We start from the raw sequence: 16,131 nt of genomic DNA, 5'->3' as shown, positions 1-16,131 counted from the left end.
GTAGAACCTAGCACCACAGACAGTAAGTACAGGGATGTCATCCACCCCAGCCTCAGCTTTCTTTTTAGGCGCCCTCAACCAACCTCATGCACAACACGCACCGTTTTCACGTGCCGCCTCTAGAGCCAGTCCCTATACCCAAGATGGTCAGGTATCATCGGATCATTCCCCAGGCTTGCTTACGAAAGTACGGTACTCCATCTTGCCTATGTGTTAAGATATGACTAGTTCTGAGCTTTATTCGCCGCTAGCTACTGGATTGTCTTCTGCCCCATCCAACCACCCTTATCCGTAAATCTCAGTCGTCGACCAGCTTCATTCGGCTGACTACCCCCTCAAAACCGCCACCACCAATGGTCGCCAGTGGGGCCTCAAAGGCCATCTTCTCCCACACAAACCTCTCACCGTTCCACCCAATGATCGTCAGGAACTCCATCGGCCCCGTCGGCGCGGTGGTCCCTCCGCTGCTGGCGCTCACGTCCAGGTACGTCCTGTCGCCGCTGCCGATGAGCTTCGCGTCGACCCATTCCCCGACAGGGAACGTGTAGTTGAGCGCGTAAACGCTCTCGCCCGAGAACATCATGACGCGGTCGATGGTGCCGTTGCCGTACCACAGTGCGCTATCGGGTCCCGTGAAGATGGGCCCCTTTGCATCCGAGCTCGGCTTGATCGAGAAGGACAGCGTGTAGTTGCGCCCCTTGGAAGACAGCGGCGTCTTTACACTGCATGACGAGTCGAGCACGATGCCGTCGTTGCTGTCGGCGCATGTGGTAGTCGCATGGTAGTTGTTTCCAGACAGGTCTTGGATCTGGCCGCCTTCGCCTGCTTGCCCGCTGGCGAAGTTGTACTCGAGGATGGTCGGTCCTTGGGAGGCAACCTTGCGTTCAAGGTTCTGGTCCGGAACATGAGGTTGCAACGCTGCAAACAGCGCAGGATACTCGGTCTCCGTCAGCTCGCCACCCCATTGCTTATCCGCAAGTGCGGGGAGACCGTTTCTCCACGACCAGTATGTCTCAAGAACCGTCGTAGAGTTGGGCCCATAATCATTCCACAACGGCGCGATGTGACCCTCAATCTTGGATTCGTTTCGCGGCACGTTGAACGTCGCATTGTTTGGGTCGAATATGTTGGGCGCAAAAGCACCGCCGCCAGGTGTACCATGAAAGATAAAGTCTTGGTTGAGCTCCTGAGGGTACGGCTCGGACCACTTGCCCACAATGTAGACGCGATCTCCCGAGTTCATCACACTGTAGCCATTGGGAAGCCAGTCGACCACAGGTTCGGCTTCCCAAGGTGCCCAATGCTGTACAGACACACTCGTATCGACTGACAGAACAAAATGTCAGCTTGGATCATCTAACCCAGCACATCCAGAAGACGCGCACTGCGCATGCGCTGCTGCAGCGGTCGTATGCTTACCATGTCCACCCTTACGCGGAGGGAAAGTTCCCCAGACGCGCACTTTCTTCCCCGACGTGCTCACAATGAAGTCGTTCATCTCGTTGACGAAGCGAGTGTATTCATCGGCCAAAGCACTATTGTCTGTGGGTTAATATAACAGTTCAAAGTAAAGCCTGGGCGGCACACAAGAAGACTTACGATGGTTCGAGTGACTCGTCCCTGTACTCGTCTGCGCCGATAGACACAACCTTGCTCTGGAACCAGGGCAGGAAAACGCGCCAGATCTCCTTGACAGTCGGGATGGTGTCCGGATGCGAAATGTTTAGCAGGCTGTAGTCGGAAGACATGCCTATCTCGGGCTTCCATTGCGAGATGACTAGCGCATGACCTGGCGTTTCAATCTCTGGTAGGATGGTGACGCCCCTTGCTGCGCACTTGGTCTGGATTTCGTCAAAGACATCACGAGTGTACGACTCGTTTTGGCGCTTGTTGAGGCCGGCCACAGCTGGATCATCCGAGTCTAGACGGAATGCAGCATATAGCTCCATCTGGCGCTCATAGGTATATATGCGCGCATTGTTCCAGAGGTTATCGGACAGATGCAGCTGAAATGTGTTCTGTTTAAAGAATGACATGTAGGAGCACATATCGATGAGGAACTCTGCAGGATAATAGTGCCTGGCAGCGTCAATCTGAATGGGATTGTCAGCTGTAGTTACCCCTGTTTCTGGGGACAATCGGCTTACCATCATGCCTCGACTGTTCCAGCCGGGACTGTCAACGGCACGCCCAAGGGGCAGAGTCCCTTGACCTAGCAGGGCTTGCTGCACCAGAGTCCGGGTTCCCCACCAGACGCCCAGAGGGCTTGCGCCTGTGATGGTGACGCCCTCGCTGGCCGTTTCCAGAGTATAGCCTTCCGAGGTCTCACGACCGGCGACGTCAAGATAGTCCCCAGCCTCTCCGAGCGTCAAGAAGATTGCGTCAGGGGCAGCATCGGATCCGCGTGTCACGGAGATCTCGTGACCAAACACGGACTTGACATCAGCCGCAAAGGTTTTGGCAAACTCCTCGAGAGTCGGTGGGATCAGAGTCGAACCCTTGGTGTCTCTGGAGTCGGCATGCAACTCGTTAACCACGATGGCCTTGAGTCCCGTCAGGTCCAAGACTCCATCGCCGTTCTGCGTGAAGGGCGTAGTCGGGATGCCTGGGAAACCAAGGGCGGGTTTGGCCGCGGCCAGTGCCAGGATCAGAGCAACAGGCGAGCGCATAGTGGAAGGGATACTGACTGGGCCTTCCTTGCCTAGCTGGCGCACAAGGACCGGGAATTTTTGATTCGATACATTCGGGGAGAAGCGGCATCAATATACTTGCCAAACCAAGCCCCCTGTCAACCTCGGATACTACATACTGCGGTATAATTGCTACATTTGCTGTTCCCCGCATTGTCTTTGTTGTTATTTTGCTCGGAAGCGCTTGCAACCGCGACGTCATGGCTCTTTTTTGGTTCGCTTGATATACCCTGTTGAATTTCCCCCCTCTTCTACGCCAATCTCGCAATAACAAAGTCGGTCACATTAGGAGCCCCTTGTCAGTATACCGAGTACAGTTGGTACGGTGCTGCACCGTAGACAACAAGAACCCACTTTCTGCAAGGTCAACTTAGCAAGTGAAACGTTGCAACGAGCAGTTACAGGCGCACATCGTCAAAGAAACAACTCTCAACTCTGGACCTTTAAAGTGCAGTTGATCGTCCACCTTTCCCTCTAAAACTTCACCGCTTCAGGTTACTGAGCATGGAGCCGCAACTTGGCTTTTGTTTTATTCGGAATAAAAACAGCCGAATTTTTGTTTGCTGATCTTGCTTGGGCTTGGCATACCCCGCAAACATGAACTAACACTATCACCACTTGCACTAACAACAAATGGAGCCATCGACGCATTGTAGGACCGGCACGGTTCAATAGATATAACTCAAGTTAGATAACAGAGCCGCTTCTCAAGGCGTTGTTCTCGGCAAGATGCAATTGCTCACAATGTATACTCTCTGCCACACTAGCGGACACCATGTTGAGATGGCAGGGCGTGTGAAGGGCGGTTTAATGGTGTATGCGGTCTGGAATACCCCGTGCTGACTCTTTGTGCAAAGGAGGCAGGCAGTTTGGTTCACGGAGACTGCTACAACGAGGGGCATTCATTCGAATACCATCCACATCGTTCGCACTGCTTTTATATCGGTAATGGGGACACACAAGATCTGCTTCATAAATCTGCACACCTCAAGGGAGGCGCAAGCAAAATAGTGCAATAAGACCTAAGTACCTAGCCTCCGCTATCAAGTGAATCAGTCCTGGGGCCTATATACCTGGAAGTACTTACCATATTTATAGAGCCACCGCACCTATGCCAGTGGTCGTCACCCGTCCCCCCGTGGGCAGCACAGGAACTAACCGTCTTCAAGGCCATAGAAGACATACTGATCATCAATCTTGCTACGCCACACAATTTCAGAAAATTCAATGTTACCGGCGGGGAACCACAGGTCCCACAGCTCGTGCATTTCCACGAGGAAGTACCAGGGCCTTTCTTCTTCATCGAGGTGTCCACCAGTAACAAGTTTGACGAAGCACCGGCGGGCACGCTGATCTTAAACCTTGTCTAATTCATTCAGGTCCTTTGGCATGGCAAGCAGGTTGTCCATCGTCTCCTGCTCAAAGAACAGGCAGACATTGTAGCGGCCACTCGCGCATTTTCAGGTATACCCACCTAGACGCATGTGCTCATTCGCCCAGTCTTCGAAACGGTAGCCGACGTTCCCGGCGGTGGCGCCGGCGAGCTCCGGGTCCTCAATTACGATGTTGTAGTGGCGGGACCACAGCATATCGTTGGGTGTAGGGTCGAGGGCCTTTTTCTTTTGCCTTCCCTGTAGCCGGTCGCATCATGGTTGGCCCAATCCTTTGCGAGCGCATCGAGTCTCTCTATGGCCTCTGCGACCTTTTCGTCGCCACACTCGGGACCGTAGAAAGTGCGACAACAAAAAGACGTAGCCCCAGCAGTTTGGGTAGTCATGATCCATCCTGGCATCGTCTGCAAGGGCTTCCAAGCGGTCCCACCTTGCGGCTTCTCTTTTGCTTTCGAAATCAGTTCCATAAGGGTTGCGCTTGGTGCGAATAAGCTCTTCGTCAAGTGGTGGAAACGGCGGTGGCACGATGGCCTTGGATATCGAGCGGGGCGATGAAATGGCTTTTTGAAGCAGGATAAGCACTCAGACAACCAATACCAGGTATACAAGTACCCCGGGTATTCATGCAAGTTTTTTTTTTCATATTGTCCCTGATTGATGTAAGTCTAGTCCAAAAAAAAGAATGATATGGTTAAATATCTCCAGCACAATCGCGAACAGCAAGATTTACGCTTCATCCGGGTCGCACATGCATGTATGGCGGGGCGGGTGAGGGGCTGTATATGCAGGTCCCAAAGGAAATTGCCTATTTAGCCTTGGGAGTTCATCGGAAAACAAGACGGATGATGCCATTTCATTTATCCTGTTGTCTATTACTTGAGGGTATGCAAGGCACAGCAGCTGCCAGGCTGCTGGCTCCATGCCCAAACGGCCCAAGACAGGTACCTGATGTAGCTAGCTTAAAACACAGCTCTGTGCATGCAAGCAGCTCAACCTCACCTCTGTGGATGATGCTGGCGAGTAGGTAGTCAAATACTATGTTAGCTCACGCTGGACTTTTCCCTGTCTCTCGATCTCTTGGCATTAGGATGAGTATCCATGATTTCGGGCTGACGAAGTACAGCGTGCTCGTGGAAACTATGGAACCCAACAAGAGCGAAACGTTACCGTATCTGCATGGTGATAAACGCAGTCTTCCTGATACGTCTGCGTGGGTGACCTTGGATCAGAGGGGAGGCGGTCTCGCAGGATAATCTGGTCGATCCACTACCAATCGACCCGGAGACGGCGTCATGGCCCTAGGTCACGCACAAATGAGTACACCAGCGTTACAAGGAAAGTGAAGTTCGTCGTGAGGCAGGTGGCATGTGGGAACCATATTCAACTACAACTAGAATCGTCTCGCACACCTTCTCGCTGGACGGATCCATTGCAGTGGACATCCGCGCTCTGGCCTGACGGGGCCTCGGACAAGTCGATGCAGCTTCGACGCTTCATCCTCGCCGGCGAGGAGCAGGGGCCGCTAGACTGGGACGCCGACAGCGCGACGCAGCTTCTGGTAGTCAACATCGGTGCCAAGAACAAATTCGGTGAGAACAGGGGGTACCGTGTCGTTTCGCAAGGCACCGGAAAGCTAACGATGCGCGACTCGAGCAACCTGAGGAACGCGGCTCTGTGATATGAGCATGACGTCCACGTCACGAGGCAGAAGGACGAGGAGCCATGGACTCGCATGCGTACCAGAATCAGGACGTGCACAATCCACCAGTCGAATTTTCGCGCTTCTTGGACGGCGAAAGCTTCATGCAGGAGGATCTTGTCCTGTGGGTAAAGGTGGGCATGCATCATCTTCGTAAGTACATAGAAAATGTACATTGGAGGCTGTTGAGGAGGAAAGGCGACCCCGTGGCTGACGTGAAATATTTCCCAGCAAACTCAATGGATATGCCGCATACCTCATCACATCGGCACGCACTGGTATCTAGCTTGAGCCCTCAACCCTCTTCGAGACGAATCCATACCGCCGCAGGGTCCAGATGGTTCGTATATCTCACGATGAATATGGTGAGACCACTGATCTGGATACCTCTGGCCAATCTTTGGACTCTTGTGGCCTACGCGTTGATCCCGTGGAGACAGCTCTCTGGGGCTATTCTGTTGAGCATATAGCAGGCCAGAACCGTGAGAATCCAAACCACGCCCTGTTGTAATCTCTATAAATCAAATAGCGAGATGTGTTCGAGTGTTTGTGGTAACCTTCGTGGACGAAAACTGAGAATCGCAATTGTCCTCCACTGCTGAGATTTCATAGGGTAATGTTTCTTTTCTGATTGTCGCCAAAGAGTGCCTCAAACTTTCATGAACGATCAGCATCACTGCCAACCGTATAGCCCCGGGCGACGCCACTACGTCCCTCCTCTACCACAGTGCTTCTTTCTTCGGTATCAAAGTCGCTGCCGAGGCCTGTCCAGGTCCTCTGAGACCGCAGGAACTCGGCGCCAGGGCTGACCACTCCATTGATTGTCGCAACCTCTGCTTTTTGCCGCACCGCCAATTGGCCAGACACTGGCGCACGGAACGTAGCATCGTCCCCTGTGCTGGTATTTGCAACCCGTTGGCCACGCATCGGGCGACTCCGACTTACCAGCTTGCCTGTGCGGAGGTCAAACTCTGGTGGTTCCGACTCATCATCGTCGTCTTCGGCGTCAGGAGATGCAAGTCCGTCAGGCCCAGTCGCGGATTTCTCTTTTCCAGCAGACGTGTCGACGCCTTCTTGTGGTGCCTTGATAGCTTCGATCCCGCCCCACCACTTGTCACCCCATACCCGCTCTTCATCCTTCATGAGGGCGACTTCGAGCTCAAAGGGGGTAATGGCTGGCCTATAAAAGGACGCATCATCCTCGACCAGACTGCTTTCCCAGCAACCAACAACCACCCAGCCATCAATCTCGGCAAAGTTTGCGAGCTTCGCCGGGTTCAGCTTACCAACCACCACCGTGTAGCTCTTCTTTCCCGCTGCAGCAATCTGCTTGCGAATCGCGTCCAAAGAGGAAAGATAATTTGAAACTGAAAGGGTATTGACCAAAATACCAATGATACCAGCCGTTGATAGGGTGAGCAGCTTGGCGTAGCGCCGTCCGAGAAGGCGGCGGGAGAATTGAGCCACAGACGGTGCATCCGACAAATGCGAAGATGACGATGCGTTGGGTGCGGCGGTGGGGAAAATGCGAAGGGACTTGACCCGAGATGAAAGTGCGAGGAGAAGCGAGGTAGGGGGAGTGGATATGTGGAATATGTCATACTCGGTGAGGTCTGCAGCTGATGGCCCCTCAAATTCGACACTATCTCCGCTGGAATTTCGAGCAGTCCTATTAGGCAACTTGCCAAACGGGAGGTGTATGGCCGAGGTCGTTAGCACGTTGGTGTATCCACGCGCGCTTAGATCAGACGCAACCGAGTCCACGTGATCTTGATACGCAACATCAGCCATGAGAACCACTCGACTGTCCATGGCCGGGAACTCCCTGACGAATTCACTGATGACAGCTTGACGGTCGAGGCGATGCTTGGTGAAGACATGAATGACTGGAAGCCTAGAGGTTGGGGACAGGCATGATCGGCCGTAGTGCACAACCACATCCGCGTCGACGTGCTCAGCAGCAATCTCATCGACGCAGCAGGCACTGTAGGAAGTGTCAGCGAGGATGTATATCCTCTGCTTCTGGAGGCCTGTGGACGTGGTCTTTGTGACTTTTGATGATGAGCCTTGCACATCAGTGGCAGCCTGGCTGGAGGACTCCGAGACTTTGGCCACAGCAACATGAGGGTTTGGGTCGCTTTGGCTCGATGCGGCAGCTTCAGGCTTGTCAGACTTGACGACAGCATCACCCCCATCACACAGGACCGCCAGCGCATCCTCTAGAAGAGCCGCTACTGCAGGGGCATCGGGCAGCATATGATCGGGGAACTGCAGCGCGATGCGACGTCGGCCGCCATCATGCAGCTCCTGGGCAGTGCGGGCAACTTCGTAGACGACGGCTAGATCGTGATTGGTGGCGTGAGACTCCTGGCCTGTGTCGACGCGAGCCTCGTCAGAAACGTGCTCGAAAAGGTGTTCGGCTGGCGTCGACAAGGCTGGTGCAACGGTGGGTTGATCTGCCATGGTTGGGGCTCAAAAACTTTTGAGGAAGGAAAGGATTTCAACGTTGATCTTCCGGGGTGGTTTCAGGCAGCCGTTATTGGTCCCATACCCTGGCCGATCCGTTATCTCGTTTGTTTAAATTCCGAGGCCTTGGTAACGAGTTAGTTTCGGTTTGGAACACAAGCCTTGCGACCCTACTAGGCAGCCTTATTTTTTTGATATTAGTTTTTTCCCCCTCTTGTGCTCGTCCTGAAATCCAGAGATTGGAGGTGGGGGCGGGTCAGATTGATCTCCAGCATGTGTGTGGTGTGGTTTGTGGAACCCTTCCTGACATAAATGCAAGCTGGGCTGCCAATAAGAGCGACCAGTGCGAGCAAAGCACGCAGCTGCCTTTGCTGTAGGAGGTAGGTAAACTGAGGTAAGCTTCCGCTGCTTTGTAGGCACCTTCCAGAATACAGACAGGTACAGTACCGTGGAGCCCAGACCGTTGGGGGTAGGCTTGCAGGTTACAGTACCTTATTTTGGCCGCTAAAAATTGACGCTAGCCTCTTCGAATGTGGGCTGCGGGGCCTGCGGACTTTTCGAGTGCGAGAAGCGATGAGCCGGAGATCCTGGTCGTCCTTCACTGTCATTCGTGCGTTCGGACTATGTCTTCGGATCTTGGCGGCCTTGCTCACCAAGAGCTAGCCCCCTGGGGGCTGTATTCGGATTCGCAAGTTAGGCACCGAATATTATTATTATTATTTTCTCTCTTTTTTTTTCGCGTCAATGACAATCACAATCAACCCGTACTTCATCCATTTTTCGATCGTAGTCTTGTTCTGTTTAACCATAACCCATGTCACCACACCACACAGCGGATCAGATTAGGTGCCAGTTATCGAGACAGACCGTAATGATCCATCCCTGGGATGGAAAAAGGCCAAGCTTCTGTACAGCGTGATTGGACAGGGAATGTTTCCATCAACAAGCCCTTGCCAGATGACCAGTGACGCCGCTGCGGCCCGCCGACCACTCTTGAAGGTCATGTTTTATTGATGGGGCATTGACTATGAGCTCCAGTCTGTACCCAATCTGGGGCTGGGTTTCTGCGTCGCCACAGTGTATTGTTACATCTTTTTGGATGCCCCCTAAGTAAGGTAGGTAGGTACCTCACCTTATTTACCTACCACCTACCTACCTACCTACCTCCCTACCTACTCACCTACCTAAGGCAGGTGTGTGCATTTTTCTATATCGATATGCATTCTTGACCTGGTCTACTGGCAACCCATAAAAGCCAGGCTTCCTCTCCGTCTCACCCTTGCAGTACCCCATACTTTCCCATGTGGCTTCTTTAAAGAGGGAAATAAAATATCAACACAAAGCACGGCGTGTCGTTGCGACTTTCAAGCCATGGACACCACCGATTACTTCCAGACGGATAAGGAAAGACAGCGAAAAGCAAAGCAACGATCTCGGACTGGATGCAAGACGTGTCGCTCTCGAAAGGTCAAATGTGACGAGTACCCCGGCGGCTGCAAGAACTGTGAACGTCTTGATCTTATATGCCCCAACTCCAATCCATATCTGGATACGTCACGAGCAGGATCCGCCAGTGATGACGGCAACAACCTGGTGCCTACATCGCGGACACAAACCGGTATAAGGAGGTCACGAACTTATCGATCCTGCGGGGCGTGTCGAGGTTCTAAGAGCCGCTGCTCTGGCGACCGGCCCGTATGCGAACGTTGTCGCCAGCGTGGTATGGAGTGCGTTTATGAGGGCAAGCAGGTGCCTGACTGGGTCGAGTTGTCATCGAAGATCAGGTCCAGCAAAAGGAGCGGCAGCTGTTCGCCGTCCGGAGGCAATAGCCCGCCCAGATCAGGCCAGATCAGTCCTTCTCGTCTAGTCACGAATACGCATGATTATGATGGCTCCGATTTTGCATCATCATCCAGCCAGGAGGAGAGTATCAATGTGGACTTGACATGGTGGGACTGCTTTCTCTAGATTTTATTCGAGATTGAACTACCACTGACGCTAGCATGCTGCGCACAGGCTACTCGCTATCAACTTGCCCAATCCAAAGGCTCGACTCATGGCGCTGCTCGACGAATACTTTGTCAACGTTCACAGCCTACGATGCTTCGGGTTTGTCCACAGAGCGACTCTGGTGCAGCAGTTGGACGGCAGGCTTCAGCGCGGACTGTCGGAAGATGTACTTTTACTTGCAATTTGTGCTCTTGGGGCCAAGTAAGATATCCAGAGGCCACATATACCTTTGAGGAAGGAGAAGATCTGACCAACATTTCATTGTAGATTCTTTGCCCTCAGACATGCCAGCGACTCCATGCTAGAGGCAGGTTTTGCTCTGAAAACTGGCAGCCAATGGGCTAAAAAGGCGCAGTCGCTGCTGCTAGCTGACCTAAACATCGTCTCTGTCGAGAAAGGAATGGTGAGAACACGCAAAGACAATCAAGTCAGCCTGTAGTCTCAACATGCTAACTCGTGGTTAATGGTACGTAACTATAGTCGGCAGTGTTGCTCTACGAGCACGAGATCAGAGTCGGCAACTACGCCTCTGCACTAGTGCTGGGCGGTCTTGCTATTCGAATCTGCCAGTCCCTGGGTCTCAACTCTGAAATGTCAAACGATTTGTCTTGCGAATCTCCAAAAATGTCTCCTTCGATGCGAGAGTCCCGGCGGCGGCTGGCCTGGAGTGCTTGGACTGTAGATGCCTTCTCATTCGGCGAGGGGGACGGGAGCTCACTTATAGCCGACAGTGAAGTTCAGCTGCAGCTTCCGTGCAACGAGAGGAATTTTTACCTGCAGAAACCGAGCATCACCGAGGTCTTGCAGCCATGGAAATTACTTCCATTTGCACCACATGGAGCTCAAGCTGAAGTGCCTGACCTGCCGGCACAGTTTATACGACTCACGTACCTTCGCAAGCAGGTATTAAAGTTAGTGATTCGAGAACGTGGTGGATGGCGTACACATACAAAGAAGTGTCAGAGACTGACATGTGGACAGGCACGTCCGACGACAGGAACTAGCCCAAGAGACGGGCACATCACAGCACGGAGTTGAGACGGTTCTCGCGGCCCTGCAAACCTGGCACGATAACCTCCCGGTGACCCTGCAGTTCACCGAAACGGCCTTGTGTATGCGCAAAAAGACGATGCAGCTGGGAGGCTTGATATCCCTTCACGTGCTGTACCATCGAACTGCCAGTGAGCTCTGCCGCGTTGACACAATGCCAGGGAATCCAATGCCCCACGGCAGGGGTACCATGCAAAGACTTCAAGCCCTGTGCCTGAAGCACGCCTCTGCGATTCCGCTGATTCTCGAGGAGGCCTTGCATCATGGCTACGAGGCGATTGCGGACCCGTGCCTCGTATCAGCAGCCCACGACTCCTCGGTAGTTCTGGCGCAATACAGCCAAGACCAAGCTAGCTTCCCCGCCGGAGCCATACACTTTGAGCGACCTCCCAGCGACCTAGTGCAGCTAAATCTCAGGGCGCTGAAGATCATGAAGCTTTTGCACACCCCAGCAGTGGAACTTGTGAGCTAGTCTTTGCTCCGAAAGCAGCTTCCATCGGTGAAATGCTAACATATCGTATAATCCACAGCATTCCTCGGTCCAAGAGGTGATTCATGACACAAACCCCTCAGCGCTTGCCGCAACCATGGGCACAATGTCAGGTTCTTCGGGTATGGACGCCTCTGAATCTATGATGGGCTTTACATCGCCGTAAGTATTTTTTTCTTTGACGCTAGACCTGGCATCCACGTATGCCCTTCTGTTCTGCTCAAACACTGACCAGGTGCTATAACATGAAAAGTCCTTCGGGATCTTCTTTGTCAGCATACCCAGTACCACCAACGACCAGGGGCGGTCTGCCTGCTGCCGCTCCAACATTCAACACACTGGCCCAGAGCACAATTGCAGATGTACACCGGTACACGAGCCCCCGGAGCTCCTTGAACGCTAGTGTCTATGGCCCACTCCCCGAAGAATCGATGAATGGCCACTTCCAGGGTCTGCCTCAGCAGATAGGCGTGAGCAGCAGTCGAACTCCAGACATGTTTGCCGGGACGGCGGAAGGATTCAACTACCTGAGCTCTTTTTACCCAGTCATGTGTGATGATCCAATATCCAGTCAAGGCGCCAGTTTATGAAGCAGGTAGATAATGAGACAATTCTGGATGTTGATGGGGTTTCGTGGAGAGAAAGTATGCTGTTGTCATGATGTGTATTGCACACGACGTTATCGTATTGTGTAACCAGATGCCTTTATCTTTTTCGATCAAGAACTAGATCATGTTGTGGATGAGAACTTAATTGCTCTAGTTTCGAACTGGGCCGTCATGGATGGTTCACGCTTATAAGACGACCGCCCCAACCTTGATCCATATCCGCGCTATATCCACTAACCCCTGTATTCTGCAGCGCTGCCACCCCTTAGGTGGATCTGGGTAATCTTGGTTGCCACGGGGGACCGACCAGGCCTCGCGTGTTGGATGTTTTCGCAGATGTTCCACAGCCGGTGGTAAGCCTGAAAAAAGCGTCGCTAGCCGACATATATGATATGTATTGTGTAGCTTGTCTAAAAGGAGGGTTGTGTGGTCCGAATGTGCTTTTTCCGGGGATCTTTATTGTTACTCCAGATGTTTGACAAACTATCAACATCTGTCTAAATCACTGTCAACTGTCGCAACGATCAAAGTATTCACCAACTCGCCTTAACTACATATTTGTAACGTTCTCATGGCGCTGCTAAAGAATTTTAAAAGCTAACACGAGGGTGCAAGTGTTCATCCCATGTATACTTTAAGTGCAGAGTTTGGCTGCAAGTGTTTCTTGCATGAACACATAGGCGGCAAGGCGAGGTGGGTTTGGGCGGCTGATCGAATTACCCAATTCGGTGTAACAGACGACAATCAATCCCTTTTGCAGCTTGGATGGCGAATCTGGTTTTTTTTCCCTGCTTCACTTACATCACGGCAGCACCGACAGCAAAAATTCCATCACGTCCCGGAAGATACCGACCATGCTTCCGTCGTCTTTCCCCGTTTCCCACGGATGGAGTCCCATAATGATTTTTTTTTTCTCTCCCTCTCTCTCGGTCTCGGCATGCCCACTCGCCTGCCCACTTTGCCCACCCACGATTTGATGGGGAAAAGGCTGGAATTGCGTGTTCATCGCCTGCAGAAATTTCAAATTGACTCAATGGCGAAATATGGTCCCACCAGCAGCAACATGAAGCCGCGGTCTTGTAGAAAAAAACAAACATCAATGGCCGGAAGGCTACCATGGCTCCAGATGCACGTACATGCAAGTCAAAAAAGTTGAATTTACGCCACTGCGCTATTTACAACTTTTTTTCTCCCTCCCTCTCTCTCTTTTCTTATCTTTTTTTCGCATGCTTTGCTAGGCGGACGCTTCCATCTTTTGGATATAATTTGAGGGTCTTTCCTCCAAAGTGCTTTCCCCAGATTGCTAGTGTTGTTGCTTCAGAGTCACCCCATCCACTGCTTGATCCATAATAAATTTTTTTACTCTCCCCCTTGCTTGCTCTTCGGGCCTTCCTGCTAAAAGCCCGGTCCTTTTCTCTCTCACTTTTCATTGTACAAAAGGAAAAGCATTGTCATCTTCAATACCTCGTGGTTGGGTGGGCATCATCATCTATTAGATAGGGTCGCCCGTGTTCTGCCTCTTAGAAAGAGTTTACCTTTGCTGAGGTAGCAAGGAACATCCTCGACAGCAAAGATGGGAGACTCGGTCGAGCCGGCCCGCAAGTCGGATGCCAGCCCCAAGGGGCAGCTCGACAATGACTTTGAGAAACAAGTCGGTCGGGTCGAGATGACGGCCGATCTTAAGAGGAGGTTGGCCACTCGGCATCTGATGATGCTGGGAGTAGGCGGTACGATCGGTACCGGGTTGTTCATCGGAACGTAAGGCTGACCTGACTTTTCCCCCACCCACTTCGCCTTACCGGCCACAGGTACCTCCTGGGTACCTCCTTTTCTATAACATAAGCACATCTTGTTTCTGACATGGTTCTATAGTGGGAGTGCCATTGCCAAGGCTGGCCCTGCCGGCTGTCTTCTCGCCTTCATCTGGGTCGGAACGCTGGTTTACAGCGTCATGGTTGGTCTGGCAGAGATGGCTACTTATATGCCTGTTACTGGCGGCTTTACCGTATACGCCAGCCGTTTTGTTGACCCTTCTCTCGGATTTGCTATGGGCTACATCTACTGGTTCTCTTGGTGCATCAGTGAGTATCAAACATGGCTACGCCTTCCGGGCACTTTTCTTGCCTCTGTCTTATTTGGCGGTCGAGTACTCGTTTTGACTAACACTACTCACCTCGCTAGCCTTTGCCCTGGAAATGACAATAACGGGTTTGATTATCCGGTATTGGCTACCCGAGGTCTCTCTGAGCATTTTTGTTGGCGTCTTTTGGGTCGCTATAACTGCCCTCAATGTCCTGCCCATCAAGATGTACGGAGAGATCGAGATGTGGCTGTCCTCTATCAAGGTCATCACAGTTATTGGCTTCATCATCTTTGGCATTTGCATCGACGCGGGTGCAGGCCAGGATGGGGTCATCGGTGTGAAGAACTGGCAAAACCCCGGCGCTTTTGCCCCATACCTGCTGGACCAGATGGGAAACAACGAGGCTCTCGCTAAGTTCGCCGGCTTCTGGGCTGTGCTGGTGCAGGCCGGTTTCTCGTACCAGGGCACTGAGTTGGTCGGTGTCGGCGCTGGCGAGACGCACAACCCCCGCAAGACCGTTCCCCAGGCCATCAAGTGGGTGTTCTGGTCTATCATTACTCTCTTCGTGCTCACCGTCTTTATCATTGGCCTGCGTAAGTACATATCACATGTTTACCCCACATAGGGGCGAGAAAGCCATCGCAAACAAACAAGATTAGACAGCAGGCTAAACATGCTAACGCGATGTGCAGTCATTCCTTACACCAACGAGGCTCTCAGCAGTGGCGAGAACAACGCTTCCGGCTCGCCTTTTGTCATTGCTGTGGACCTGGCCGGCGTGCGAGTGCTTCCGCACATCATCAACGCCGTCCTCCTCACGGTCGTCCTCAGTGCAGCCATTGCCAACGTCTACTCGGGCTCTCGTGTTCTCGTCGGCCTGGCGGAGGAGGGTCTCGCACCCCGCTGGATGATGAAGACGACCTCGTGGGGTGTTCCCTACTACGCCATCGCCTGCACGGCCATCTGGGGCCTCCTCGGCTTCCTCAACGAGTCGGAGGGCGGAACGACGGTGTTCAACTGGCTCATGAACATTTCGGGTGTAGCTGGCTTCATCTCGTGGACCTCGATCAACGTCTCGCACCTCTTCTTCCGCCGGGCACTTAGCGTGCAGGGCATCCCGGCGGAGCAGCTGCCATACCAGGCCCCCGCGCAGCCGTGGCTGACGTGGTACGGCATCTTTTTCAACGTCATCATCATTCTCACCCAGGGCTTCACCTCGTTTCTGCCGTGGAGCGTGTCCGAGTTCTTCGTCGCGTACGTCAGCTTGATCCTGTTTGCATTGCTGTACATTGGCCACAAGGCCTGGACGAGGTGCGGGTTCGTCAAGGCTCACGAGGCCGACCTGATCACGGGTACCTACCCTGACGAATAGGAGTAGCAGGGCAGCTTGTTTGTCAGTCTCTCTTGAATTGAACGCATCGGGAGTTGATACGTTTTTTTTTTCTTATATTTGGTGTACGTTGTTTTGCTTGGAGCCACGGGCTGGGTTGCTTATTGCTAATGAGGCGGGGTTTTGTGCTTTGCTTTGCTTGGAGATATCCTTGGAGCCTAAAAGTATAATTATTTTGAATTGTATTGTATTCTAATTAATGAAAAAAAAATCACTACATGCCATTTTCTTTGCCCCCTTGTTCTTGAGGGCAT

The 16,131-nt window shown here is 52.6% G+C and overlaps 5 protein-coding genes across 5 annotated transcripts; 2 read left to right on the top strand and 3 right to left on the bottom strand.

Moving 5' to 3' along the window:
• Positions 1–195: 195 nt before the first annotated feature.
• MGG_12291 (uncharacterized protein) lies at positions 196–2,871 on the bottom strand. Its single transcript, XM_003715045.1, has 4 exons — positions 2,148–2,871; positions 1,600–2,093; positions 1,420–1,535; positions 196–1,326 (listed from the first exon to the last, which is right to left on the bottom strand). Exons 1-4 carry the CDS (start codon positions 2,667–2,669, stop codon positions 299–301), a joined length of 2,160 nt encoding a protein of 719 aa, XP_003715093.1. The 5' UTR covers positions 2,670–2,871; the 3' UTR covers positions 196–298.
• Positions 2,872–3,485: 614 nt separating this feature from the next.
• On the bottom strand, positions 3,486–4,474 carry MGG_12290 (uncharacterized protein; the record flags this gene model as incomplete). Its single annotated transcript, XM_003715044.1, has 3 exons — positions 3,486–4,044; positions 4,165–4,321; positions 4,409–4,474. The coding sequence occupies 3 exons, from the start codon at positions 4,472–4,474 to the stop codon at positions 3,845–3,847; spliced, it is 423 nt and encodes a 140-aa protein (XP_003715092.1). The 3' UTR covers positions 3,486–3,844.
• A 161-nt stretch (positions 4,475–4,635) lies between these two features.
• On the bottom strand, positions 4,636–8,472 carry MGG_12288 (diphthamide biosynthesis protein 2). Its single transcript, XM_003715043.1, has one exon. It carries the CDS (start codon positions 8,241–8,243, stop codon positions 6,438–6,440), a length of 1,806 nt encoding a protein of 601 aa, XP_003715091.1. The 5' UTR covers positions 8,244–8,472; the 3' UTR covers positions 4,636–6,437.
• A 411-nt stretch (positions 8,473–8,883) lies between these two features.
• On the top strand, positions 8,884–12,437 carry MGG_08130 (uncharacterized protein). The gene is made up of 7 exons (XM_003715042.1): positions 8,884–10,195; positions 10,263–10,457; positions 10,524–10,659; positions 10,737–11,167; positions 11,238–11,769; positions 11,837–11,958; positions 12,050–12,437. Exons 1-7 carry the CDS (start codon positions 9,618–9,620, stop codon positions 12,384–12,386), a joined length of 2,331 nt encoding a protein of 776 aa, XP_003715090.1. The 5' UTR covers positions 8,884–9,617; the 3' UTR covers positions 12,387–12,437.
• Positions 12,438–13,385: 948 nt separating this feature from the next.
• MGG_08129 (lysine-specific permease) lies at positions 13,386–16,100 on the top strand. Its single transcript, XM_003715041.1, has 4 exons — positions 13,386–14,162; positions 14,277–14,485; positions 14,586–15,080; positions 15,180–16,100. The coding sequence occupies exons 1-4, from the start codon at positions 13,978–13,980 to the stop codon at positions 15,857–15,859; spliced, it is 1,569 nt and encodes a 522-aa protein (XP_003715089.1). The 5' UTR covers positions 13,386–13,977; the 3' UTR covers positions 15,860–16,100.
• Positions 16,101–16,131: the final 31 nt, after the last annotated feature.

This window comes from Pyricularia oryzae, chromosome 2 (assembly GCF_000002495.2).
Source record: "Pyricularia oryzae 70-15 chromosome 2, whole genome shotgun sequence".
Classification (NCBI taxonomy): domain Eukaryota; kingdom Fungi; phylum Ascomycota; class Sordariomycetes; order Magnaporthales; family Pyriculariaceae; genus Pyricularia; species Pyricularia oryzae.
The sequence above is the reverse complement of the archived record's forward strand: the minus strand, read 5'-3'. Positions and strand labels throughout refer to the sequence as shown.

Coding starts and splice junctions, on each gene's coding strand:
- MGG_08129 (XM_003715041.1), top strand. CDS start 13,978: ATGGGAGACTCGGTCGAGCCGGCCCGCAAGTCGGATGCCAGCCCCAAG. Junction 14,486..14,585: donor CTGGTTCTCTTGGTGCATCA/GTGAGTATCAAA, acceptor TCACCTCGCTAG/CCTTTGCCCTGGAAATGACA. Junction 15,081..15,179: donor CGTCTTTATCATTGGCCTGC/GTAAGTACATAT, acceptor CGCGATGTGCAG/TCATTCCTTACACCAACGAG.
- MGG_12288 (XM_003715043.1), bottom strand. CDS start 8,243: ATGGCAGATCAACCCACCGTTGCACCAGCCTTGTCGACGCCAGCCGAA.
- MGG_08130 (XM_003715042.1), top strand. CDS start 9,618: ATGGACACCACCGATTACTTCCAGACGGATAAGGAAAGACAGCGAAAA. Junction 10,458..10,523: donor ATTTGTGCTCTTGGGGCCAA/GTAAGATATCCA, acceptor ATTTCATTGTAG/ATTCTTTGCCCTCAGACATG. Junction 10,660..10,736: donor TCTCTGTCGAGAAAGGAATG/GTGAGAACACGC, acceptor ACGTAACTATAG/TCGGCAGTGTTGCTCTACGA.
- MGG_12291 (XM_003715045.1), bottom strand. CDS start 2,669: ATGCGCTCGCCTGTTGCTCTGATCCTGGCACTGGCCGCGGCCAAACCC. Junction 2,094..2,147: donor GGAACAGTCGAGGCATGATG/GTAAGCCGATTG, acceptor AATCCCATTCAG/ATTGACGCTGCCAGGCACTA. Junction 1,536..1,599: donor GACGAGTCACTCGAACCATC/GTAAGTCTTCTT, acceptor CACAGACAATAG/TGCTTTGGCCGATGAATACA.